Here is a 12597-nt window from a genome sequence, read left to right as displayed (position 1 = left end):
TATTCGGCTAGTCTGATTCGGCTAATCCGATTGGGCTAGTTCCCTATTTGGCTACAGTCTTTATCAGTTAGTTCCCTATTCCGCAATTTTTTGAAAATCCAACGATAATCCTTGTGTAATCCAACAAAATCCTTCTGTAAATCCAACGACGCCTTCTGTTTATTTAGAGAATTTTGTATTTTATTCCACAATAGGCTATCGTTTTTTTTTTTGCATTCTTGCATTTTATCCAGTGTTTACCTTTGAGTGCCTTCCCAGACGACAAAATCCGTCATTTTTGTTGTCTGGGTTCGTTCAAAATATGTGTTTTACATCAAAACAACATTTTTCATGATTAACAATACAGGTTAATGAGATAAACAGAAGTGTTTTGTTAGTTGTTCGAGTGTGTTATTGTTCAAAATCATAGGCGCCTAACTATTTTTTTGGCCGTGGGGGCGAAAGCGTGTTTCATCAGCAGCAACGTAAATTCAGCAAATGTCACGCAGATGGATGGCGTAACTATGTCACACTAGGATTGCTTTTATTGCCACACTTGGAGTTATCGCTATGTTCGACCTACCGTTAATTATTATAAACAAAACTCGACCACTTCGGTTAAGCAACACATGACATGCGTCTGCGTTAGCTAGTGGTTGATGGACTGCGACCCTTAAAGCTAAGCACAACATAAAGTTTAGCAACGAACTAGATTTATTAGCATGAAACAAGAGACGAAAAGGTTTACTAAAAGGTACACTGTAAATGGAATGACAATGTTTTGAAAATGGAATGCAAATACTAACTTGATCATACGCTTGAAAATATACCTGTGGAAAGTAAAATCATTCATGTTAACATCAATTCAGCAGCACGTCACCTTGAATAAATTTAAAAGTTGCTGACATCCGTAAGCAGCTCTTGAAAAATAGTTACGGAGAGACGTTTGATTAACTTTTCGACTTGACATTGCTCCCTTTTCACTACAATATCGCAACTTATGACTGACCGCTGTAAAATGCCCGTTTTCGCGTTGCAGATGAAACAAAAGATGCGCATATTCCGTTTTTGATCGGGTTTCTATGGCAACGGTCGTGTGTGCGCCATTCAGTTTGCGTGAGTCCGTTACTGCGTTGATTATGCGGCGTGTGCGCAATGAGGTTTATACCAGCCCTTGTTGCGTTGGTTAGTGGTTACCTCGGGCCGAGACTTCAAGTTCATTTTCACAGCGAGCAATTCACTGGGCACCGGCAATTCACTGCAGTGCAGAGGTTTCGACTTTCAAAAGCGACATCAAGTCTGTTTGCAAGCTCATAAAGCTAAACGCACGCTCCGTCTATGTAGCAAATTATGTTTTTCTTTTGGGTGCATTCAACATCTGATGACATTGAATCGACACAAACTGGTAGATTTTTGCTATGTCCCAGGCAGCAAAATCAATCATATTTACATTGTTGTCTGGTGTGGGATTGTAGCATCGCTACTTGTTCTAGTGATTATTTATTGCGAAGCTGTTGCGGTTTGCATTCAAAAAATGTTTTTCTGCTACCGATCGCTAGTTCATCTATTGTTTTATGTATCAATACAGCATAAAAAGTTGCCCCCATGCAGAAATATGCCTGGGGGCCAGGCCCCCACGGCTTAGGCGCCTATGTTCAAAATACATGTAAAAACTTACATACGAGTTATTAATTACGGTGATAGCATAAATTTGATGCTCTAAAACAAAGTCATATATTATCATATATAGTCAAAGTGGCAAATGCGCGGACGGACAGTTTTTACGATAATGCACGGTCCATCAATTTAGAGAATTAACCGGCGATTCAATTCGATAATATCAAACCTCCATCTTTACACTCTGACTACAAAAAAAAATTGGGCCTGTATCACGTGAAAGTTACGAGTAATTAAGCATTGATTTCAACGACCTAATTTTTGGGCAAAATCATCTTTACGACCGGTTTTGCGAACTTTGATATCCGCTTTGCAAGGCAACTTGATAGTTACTTTGAACTTTAGTCCAACGTAGAGTGGTTTCACTTTAACCTGAATAAAAAAATGTCTACTTTTGGCTTTCTTTCCCAATTAAAATCATTGATCAGCGCATTCGAAAAGGTTTTCCAGAATTTCGTTATTGCTTTGTGACAAGCATTTCTATGGTAAACAACTTTACCTCGCTTCCCACTTTTTTCTCAGCTATTCTCTTTTAAATACCGGCGCGCGTAGTCTTGCTCCTCCGTCAAGGGGTGGTAATTACACGCAATTCATTATGACGCAACCGAAGGCTTTAATTTATCACATGGCTCACCCAGACAGTAAAATCCACCATTTTTACATTAACGTCTGCAGACGTTGAATCAATGTAAAAAATGACTGATTTTGCCGTCTGGGAAGGCACTCAAAGGTAAACACTGGATAAAATGCAAGAATGCAAAAGAAACGATATTGTGGAATAAAATACAAAATTCTCTAAATAAACAGAAGGCATCGTTGGATTTACAGAAGGATTTTGTCGGATTACAGAAGGATTATCGTTGGATTTTCAAAAAATTGCCGAATAGGGAACTAACTGAAAAAGACTGTAGCCAAATAGTGAACTAGCCCAATCGGACTAGCCAAATCGGACAAGCCGAATCGGGCTGTAGCCGAATAGGGTAATAGCCGAATCGGACTAGCCCAATCGGACTAGCCGAATAGTAGCAGACCATGGCTTACGTAATATAGGCCTTGCCATCGTGCAGGCTGGAGTCCAAGCTGGAGGCGAACAAAAACTCATGTCTATGACTTGCTAAACACACTTTTCAAGGCTTGTTTGCCCATTTTGTTAAATCCTGCTCGATTGATACCATATCAGTAAATAATAATCTTTTTTTAAAAATTTAATTGATAAGTTATATGCATTCTATGTTCGATTTACAATGAATGATACATTTAAATAAAGCACATAGTAGAATAAAAGGTGTTAAATGAAACGGTACAAATGCACACAAGAAAACAATATTTCTTGTCAAGCATAATCTGCTATTATTAACGTTGATTTAACGTCAGTAACGTAAATACAAGCACAACACAAAAGCACAATGAAAGACAATATGTATGAGTCATTCTATTATAATACAGTCAAAATTTTGAAATTTTTTAACCCATCCTCTCAGAATTTCTTCATTTTTTTATATATTAGAGCTATTGGGAAAAGATGAAGATTGGCATTTGCACTGCCAAAATCCATCAAGCAGTTTTCAAGATATCAACGATTATATTTTTGCCACCAGAGGCGCTATTTTCATATCACAAAAACAAAAATAGCTTAGAATTCTTATTTTGTATGATGCAGAAATAATAAAAATATGTATTCTTATAGTTTTTGGGGCAAGGAATTCAAATATGTTATTACATTTGTGAAAAAAGCAACGGAAAACACTTTATTTTATTGTACAAAAGTTTTGGGGTACTCCATTTCAATGCCCCATATCTCAAATCTGCAAAAAGATTTTTTTCCCCCAACTAATGCATGTTAAACTGTCAAGAAAAGCTACCTGCTTCATGTAGAAAAGTATGATAAATACATTTTGTTGCAAGCTTCTGCAATTGACATAAATTTTTAATTGCTATATTCATAACGCTTTCAATCAATGGACTCGAAGTGTCATACAATTAAGGCACTAATGATGCTCTACAGTAGTAGAGCGAAATGCATATGCCATAAATAGGGCACTGCTGATTATTGATTTTTTAATAAAAAATACATGATCACACAGCATATGCATCATGATGTCATAGTAAATGTTCAATTAGATTGGTGACAGATTTTGATTTAAAAGGCTTTTATTAAGTGCATCAAGGGTACCTTCGTTATTTGTAATTGCAAATTCTGATCTGTCAGTTTCAGATGTACTTGATGATTAGCACGCATCATCACACTCATCCGTGTCAGAAGGGTTGCCCTTGGCTAGAATATCAAGCTCTGTTTTGCTTGTCTTTGGCAAGTGATGCATAATTTCAATCCGGATGTAATTGCATTGTGGGTTTTTATTAAACTTCTTGCCATGGGTATTTAATGTAATTGATTGGCGTGCTTTGGGAAGCTTAACTCCAAAATGGAGTTGTAAGAGATTGCAGCATCTCGTTTGTCTCTTCACATCGCGCAATATGTATACTCAATAAGGATAAAGGCATATCTTTGCACTTAGTCGTAAATGCAATCTTCCACTTTGACTCCCGCTCTCCATTATGCAAGTTCTAGTTCATTTCGTTTCAACTGTGCAATGGGTAACAATTCTTGTCGTTTGGTATACCACGTTTTATGACATTCATCAAACTCCTTCGCTTTTCCAATAAAGCCCTTCTCCAGCTCCATAACTTTGACACATAAATTGTAACAATAATGTTGTGTATTGTACAGTATGTTCTACAGTAAGTTATTTGCCTATTGAATACCTAAAAGTCATGATGGTAATACATAATACATTGAGCACTCTGAAAGCATTGATCACTATCATATATAGCAGTAGTCACAGTCTCATTAACGACCAGAATTAAAGCAAATAGCCTTGCCATTTTGTTGTTGATGATTTAGCGAGCTTTCTGTATTTCTTAATAGGAAGTGGCTATTTTTCCACACTTAATGCCGTTGTTACAATCAGGTGTTGCCAGAGTTAGGATTAAAGTTAGGAAGGTTTAAGGTAGGGTTTAAAGTTAGGAATAATAATAGGGTTTTAATCTTTGCCCAGGACTAAAAAAAATTTCCAAACTACAAGTTTAATCTTTTCTTAAATTTGAGCAGAATTCCTTATCTGGCAACACTATTGAGGCTATTATTATACTATTGTGTAAATATAACCACAGCCTTCTTAATAACTGAATAGCCTAACTATTACTAAATTGATTTAACAAATTTAGTCAAGTTTCACAAGTCATTCCGTTCATTGCATGAAAGAACTGATACATTCTTGCAATGAACAATAGACATTCATACCAAGTAACCAACTGCAAAAGTTTACAAGACTACACATTTATCATATCTTTGGCAAGAAGCAAGTAATAATTGCAATTCATCACACATTTACGCCCCATTATGAATTAATTGTTATTAAGTTACCTAAATATAACATGCGAGTAGTTAATTACAGTATATGATTTTATTCAACCATAGGCTTACCTTTTAGGTTCCTTATAGCCTATTAACCTATTCCTGATCAGTACGGTAACATATAAAAAAACTAAAGTTTTAATCTCTTGCTTTGACCTAGCCCTGCGCAAAGATACTTTTAGGCTCTTGGTAAAATTCTCTGTCAAAAACAAACATGCAGAGTAACTTCTACTCTGTAATTTGTTTATTAAAATTTTTATCAAATCTTGATTGCTGAGAACCTGGCTGTATCTATAGTAGAGAAGTCCTCTTTGATATTTTGACTGTTCAAGGTACAGCTATAATGAAAAAACTACACCTATCTAGCAACTTAATGATTGTGAGAAATCTAATGTACAACAGTTAGTTAGTGACTATTCACCAGCTACAACATTAGCTTATAACATTACCAACATTAAGAACTTGTATTAGTAGACTATACTTTGCTGCTGTCAAAAATTCACATCTTCTAGCTTGCAGCATCGATTCCTGTTTTCCCAATCATTATCTTCACAAAGACCGATTCAACATGTGGCATGGTTGTTAAGAACTCGAACAAATGGCTACTTTATAACACGTTTGTACAAACTATGCTTTTAAAAGTTACACATATACAGTAATAAATAAAAAAAATTGTTCAAAATAAAATAAAATCAACACTACATTGCTATTTCATAATCAAAATAAGAAAAACGCCCCCTTCTAGTTAGTTGGCTACTTTCGTAAAATATTTTCTGAATCAATCATTGTGACGATACATACGAGAAATACTACGAGATTGCGGAGGAGCAATTTTTTTCTTTCTCTTTATTATCTTATCGAATCTGAGAGAACTCTTCACTGCAAACAGTTCAAAAGCAAGCTTTGCCTCCAGCTTGGACTCCAGCTCGCACGATGGCAAGGCCTGTATTACGTAAGCCATGTAGCAGACCCTTTCCGGGCGCACCTAGTCAGTTTCGATTTTTTGACTTGATAATCAACATGACTGAAAGGAAGGGAAAATTAGTAGCTGTTGGATGCTAGCGTTGAATATGAAGAGGCCATAATGAGCCAGAAGTTACAGTAATTGAATAACATTCAGGGTTGAGAAACACCCGTGTTTTTTTAAAAAAGCCCAACCCGCCCGTTTTTTTTTTAAAAAAGCCGGGTTTTTTTAGGTTTTATTGTTTTTTTTTTAAAAAGATGCAAAAAAAAGGTACATTCATGCTTATTTCACTTCAAAACTACTTTTTACGAATGAAGTGCCTTTCACTCACAGTACATGCTTGCATAACTCAATAAAATAATGCACTAGGGGGTAGGGCTGTTGTTGCTTGAATGTTGCATCATCCATTAATTTCAAGATCAAGTTGGATGTTGCATCATCCACTGATTTCTATACCAAGTTGATGCTACCGTGGTAGAAATCACATTATTGCATCATTTGCTTTAGATTTGAAGGCAAGGAGCATTTATGCCATCATGTGTAAATATTTTTTATCATTTATATATATATTATATATAGTAATGGATGAGCGATTGCGTGGCCAATGGCTATTTAGGCAAATGCTCTGAAACAGCCATGCGTTAGAATCCAGAATCTGTAATTGGTAAATAGCCTCCTAAATTGCATTTCACATAGACATGCTACACATACTACAGTAGAGTAGTACTTTCACCAGTTTAACTATAAGGCCTTCTTGCATCAATGAGTTTTAATGTAGTATACACAAAGTGGCATTACTTGATTTGGTGTGCTGTTCAATATCCACTGCGTTTTCAGTTTATTCTTGGAAATTTACTTCACAATCACATCCTTAAGTCATAATTTAAAGTTTGTTTTAAGTGCCTTATAGTGTTTTCGTTCATTTTATTAATTTTCTAATAAAAACTGGACAAATATGATGCTCTGGGTTTTTTTATGTTTTTTTTTTTGTTTTTTTTAAGTGGGTTTTTTCAAAAAACTCGGGTGTTTTTTTTGGGTCAAGTAAAATACCGACAACCCTGATAACATTCCTTGTTGTAACTGTTATTGAACATTTTATTCCGATCTATTTTTAACTTGCAACTAGCATTATTCAACGCTATTTGTAGCTTAAGCTATAAAACAGTACATGATATCTATCAAGAGCAATCATTTGACATAATTACCCCACTGTCCCACTGCGTTGCACGGCTTTTCAATGCAACTGTGCTCCTTGTTGACAATTGACATGACCTGTATTTGAAAGATCGTAATGATACGAAACAAAAGGAATAGTTACGTAACAATAAGAATAGACTTCGGGGGGGGGGATGGTAAACAAAACCAGATAAACAAAATATAAAGTTGTGAAAAAAATGGAAGCTACCGGCGTACCACCTGAAAAACCTTCGCGTACCACAGGTTGGGAACCCCTGTTTTAAGCAGTATATACGCTTAACCGATGGTTTTACTTTACATTAGATTGGATCAAGCTTCTGTAGCAGTGTTTTCATCATTTTTTTCATTTTAAATAGCCAAAAAAAACATTAAACAAACTAAAATGCGTGGGCCCCTCAACAGCCATTGGCCCCCTCCCCTGGCTGGTGTTTACTGAGAACGGTTAATACGGTCCTGCTACCATGACCACTCTCAAACAATATCGTGTTTGCATTGCACAATCACAACAACGCTGATAAAATAATACTTTTTGCAGAGGGCATGGCCCATTGGCCCAATGCCCCCGGGTGCAATCTAGTTCGTACCCTAAACAGTTCGTACCCTCAGTTTGTACCTTGAAAAGATCGAGAGAAAAAATTCATAAAAGCCGAAATTGCTGTTCGGAGTTTCCGCAAACAAACATACTGAAAAGATCGATAGAAAAAAATAGAACAAAGCCGAAGTCGCTGATTGCAGTTTCCGTTTTTCCGCAGTTTCGCAAACATTTTAAAATTTCCGGTAATGATCCTAAGAGTTTGCCGAAGTTGCTGATTGCAGTTTTCGAAACAATTTAAAAGGGTTAGGGCAGGGATTTAGGTATCCCTGGGTTAGGGTTAGGAAAAGATCGAGGGAAGAAATTTAAAAAGCCGAAGTTGCTGATCGCAATTTTTGCAAACATTTTAAAAAGGTTAGGGTTAGGAAAAGATCAAGAGAAAAAATAAAATAGCCAAAGTCGCTGATCGCAGTTTCCGTTTTTCCGCAGTTTCCGCATACATTTTAAAATTTCCGGTAATGATCCTAAGAGTTTGCCGAAGTCGCTGATCGCAGTTTCCGCAAACATTTTAAAAGGGTTTGGGTTGAGATCGCAGTTTCCGCAAACATTTTAAAATTTCCGCTAATGATCCTGAGAGTTTTTGTTTGTTTGCGGAAACTGCGATTAGCGACTTCGGCTTTGTGCTATTTTTTCTCTTGATCTTTTCAGATGGAAAATTTTAAAATGTTTGCGGAAACTGCGATCAGCGACTTCGGCTTTTTTTATTTTTTTTCTCTCGTTCTTTTCAGGGTACAAACTGAAGGTACGAACTTTTCAGAGTACGAACTAGGTTGCATCCATGCCCCCCATCAGTGTACACCACTGACGTATGTGCTCTCAGGCATTTAAGAAAAATGTAGCAGTAATGCTGCAATTTTTTCATTTCTTTTTAGTTGGATTACTGAAGTTAAAATCTTATATATTGTTGATTTTTAACATTAATTTTGTTTTGTGTTATTCAATATTGATTTTTAATTGAAAACATAGTCCAAGTTATCCAAGAATTGGTAAGATCTGGTCGAGGTGTGAAATCTTGTGACACTTAATAAATGTACTTTAGATCGCTGATTTTGGATGTGCCGAGTGTAAATTTGTGCAACTTCTAAAACGTGAGCAGTATGTGGAAGAAATTAGTGGTATAGATATTGATGAAGCAATTTTGGAAAATTCAATGAGAAAAATAAATCCTTTAACTACAGATTACATTAATCCCCGTACTCGACCTCTCGTTGTCAAATTACTACACGTATGTATGTTTTTTATTTAAGGACATTTGGTTTTCATTTTTGTATAATTGTGCTGGCAATGATTCAGAATGTTTTTCATTATATTTATATAGATGATATTCTTCATTATGTTATATTTTGTATTCAGGATTCTTTTATTGGTTTTCTAGTTTTGTAATTGTGAATTTTATTGTAACAGTATAGTTTTTCCAATCATTGTACTTCTGTTTGTTCAATAATGCAATAAAATCATATTCTGTAAAAATTCGGAATGGCCCGTTTCGGAAAATCCGATTTGTAGAAATCCCGATTCAGTGACAGCCTTTTTCAGAGAAAGACCTTTTTGAGATTTTTTGTAAATTTATTGACGTCTTCTGTTTCTAAGCAATTTGCATTCAAAACTGCCACTTAGGTTTTAACTTAGTTGATTATGTCAAACGCTATTTGGCAACTGTCTTTTTTTTGTTGACACTTTTTTGCTGAGACTTTATCTCATTGAACTGTGTTGTTAATCATGAAACGCTGTTCGAGCAAATCAGTATTGCAATTGATCGGCGAAATGACCATTGCATCTACAAGCGCTCCACAAAACAGTTTTTTTTTTACATTGAATCAACCTGTTCAGACATGAAATCAATGTAAAGAAAAACGATAGGCCAACTGAGTGATTCAACGTATTTACCCATTGAATCAATGTAAATACGAGCTGTTAGGCTAAATGGGTTCTTTAGAACAAATAGAATGGCTTAATTGTAAATGTTTTTTTCAGTTATATACATTACAACCTATACCTAGTCAGCAAAAGTTCCCTTTTGTGCACGATGTAAAAATGACAATTTTTGCTTGCCGGGAGCTAGGCTAGGGTCATGCGGGGTCAAACGGGACACTTTTTCAGTTTTTTGAATGCCACATAAAACCGATGATGAAATTTTAAAAAAAAATATTTACAACAGAGCATTACACCTTTCAGCAATGAAATAAGACATTTTTCAGAAAAATTTAAAAATTGCAAAAACATAAAAAAATGTTCTAAACTGGGGTAGGTGTGGCCCATTTGACCCCATCAGCTGTGGGGTCAAATGGGCCACAACTTTTAAACGTCTAAATGGTAAGGAAAGAACTTCATTTTTGCTATTTTATCACAGACCTGTTGGGTGGCATGTATTTTGTTCAAGTGATGCTCAACAATTTTAGCAATAAAGGCCTTCTACGCCCTTTTCAGATAAAGGTAGAACACATAATTTGCACTGCTCTTTTTTGCAACTAAAATTTAACGATATGAACAAGGAAACATTTTACAAATGTTCAATTTTAAACTGGCAGTCATAAACAGAGTAGAAGGGGCCAAGTCAAACAGCAGGGTCTATAGTTGACAATTGGAAACTATACAATAGGGTGATTCATAAATTGGGGAAAACATTAATATTTTGAATTCAAATCGGGCACCCTCTCGCATCATGTCAATACCTGAAAAATAATCCTGTCAAATTTTTGGGGCAACTGAAAACATTTTTAAGGTTGCTACGTACTTTGAAAGCTTCACGGAATACACTAATAGCAACACGAGATTACATGATAGGAATATAATGGCAAAATTACTCAAAATTAATTAGTTCAGTGTTGACAGATGTCCAGAATGTTATTAGTTATAGTTATTGCATCAATGTAGACTTATTCCCATCTGGATACAGCTGTCTGAAGTTTTAAACTGTCATGACGAGGAACTACTTTTGCTCTTTGTCATTGGTGTGCAGAAAATTGTATTTGCTCATCACTCACAAATTTGTATTCGCCACACCACATTCAGTTATGTCATTCACAACTCTCATGCCAAGTAGAGTCGATTTTGTAGCGATGTAGGTGTCATTGGGTTCCTAAAGAAGTGGGTCTTGACTCAAAAAGTCAAAATGCAGTTCAGTAATTTTTTTAAATCGTGTGGTGTTTGCTGTGATGAAGTCCTGCAATTCTTTCCTATTGACAGTCATCACGTCTACAATGGCACGTTTAGAAGGGTTCTCGAATCTTGGACTTTTCAAAGCTTTTACCACTTTCAGTTTTATGCTTTCTATTTTCTTTTTGCTCAAAGAGAAAAGGCATGTCTAGAGCTAATCATGCAACCAACAGCTATGTCTAATAGTAATAATAGGTCTGTTTACCTAAAAAATACCATATAAATTAAATAGAATTAAAAAAGTTATGCAAGTGAGCTAAAACTTGTCAAAAAGCCAATGTGGCCCATTTGACCCCATTTTATTTAAACAGAAAAAATACAAAAAGTAAAAAAGTGGGACAATTAATATTTTCAGCATACTAATTCAGCATTCTGGGGTGTATGCTGTTGAATAAATTTTCATTCCAGCGTAATTAGTTTTTGTGGTATACCAAAGTTTTTTTGGTAAATTTTCAAATTTTAATATTTTCACATTTTTTGGCCACTTTTTGCATCATCTGAAGTATATTTTCCAAATGTAGATCTGTGTTTGTTTTGCATGATGCAAATCTATGGGAAAGCAGCTTTAAAATGAGCTATTAACTTCCGATTTTAGAAAAGAACAAGTAGGAAAAAAATTGTGATAAGTAAACAGAGTAACAGAATGGCCCGTTTGCCCCCGCGTCCCATTTGACCCCGCTTGACCCTACCTTACTGAAGTTGAACTTGACCAATTAGGCGGTTGCAAACATAATATATTTCTTTTCGATGACACCTATAGGCTACCACGTTTGGTTTGCCTTTACAATTTACATGACATTCAAAAGTTTTGTTGACATCAAAAATTCTTAATTTGGCTGATCATGCATTATCATTCATTTCTCTATTGTAAGCTAATTACTTTCAATTAGAGATGTACCGATATATCGGTATCGGCATCGGTGATATCGGCCATTTTTTGAGTATCGGTATCGGCAAAATTTGGCCGATACCGATACTATTACTAAACATGTAAAAAAAGGCGTTTGCTGCGGATTTTCTGCAGAAGCAAAGATATTATATATATAGATTTTTTTAAAGTAGTAACTAACGTCACATTGAAGCAGAAAAATAACAACCTGTTCAAATTTTTGATCCCACACACTCCCATGACTTCATGCGCGCACTTTTTGGCATTGTTTGCTTACAGTGATTCTTTCACTCAAACAAAATGTTTTGTTTCAGCAGTTTTGCGTTGTTCGATTCTTACGTTGTGAAGGAGACTCAATTTCTCCAATATTTATCATTTGTGTTTCTTTTTTACTCTCAGCAGAGGATAAAACCAGGCCAAGACTACCCAGGTGGCGGAATGTGTAGTTTTGCATCGTTTTTGCGTTGCTGGACGTTTGAGGGACCCGTGTGGCTTGGTTGTTTTTGGTGGGCTGGTTCTGTCAGTTTGTGATTTGGTTTCCACTTTTCGTTGTGGTGGACTCATCAGGCTTGGAACAAAGTCGTGGCGGAGTGGGTGGGCTTGAGGTGGGGGCTGTGGGACTGCGAATCCTCGCTGAACTAATCAATAAGTGGTTATGGCGGCCTCATTGTGGGGGGGGGGTGTCCTTCCCTGCTGTCGGCATGGGGCTGGGCGCTTACTGGTGCGGC

At 36.1% G+C, this 12597-nt stretch overlaps 1 protein-coding gene across 3 annotated transcripts in view; it reads left to right on the top strand.

Moving 5' to 3' along the window:
- Window positions 1-12597, top strand: part of LOC145770634 (uncharacterized) — a 68071-nt gene that overhangs the window by 21634 nt on the left and 33840 nt on the right. For all 3 annotated transcript variants that reach the window (XM_082582325.1, XM_082582324.1, XM_082582326.1), the window contains exon 2: window positions 8864-9049. In XM_082582325.1, coding sequence (XP_082438451.1) covers window positions 8864-9049 — 186 coding nt within the window. The remainder of the gene's footprint in view (window positions 1-8863; window positions 9050-12597) is intronic.

The sequence above is a fragment of the Aplidium turbinatum genome, chromosome 5 (genome assembly GCF_918807975.1).
Source record: "Aplidium turbinatum chromosome 5, kaAplTurb1.1, whole genome shotgun sequence".
NCBI lineage: Eukaryota > Metazoa > Chordata > Ascidiacea > Aplousobranchia > Polyclinidae > Aplidium > Aplidium turbinatum.
This window is presented reverse-complemented; position numbering and strand designations above follow the sequence as displayed.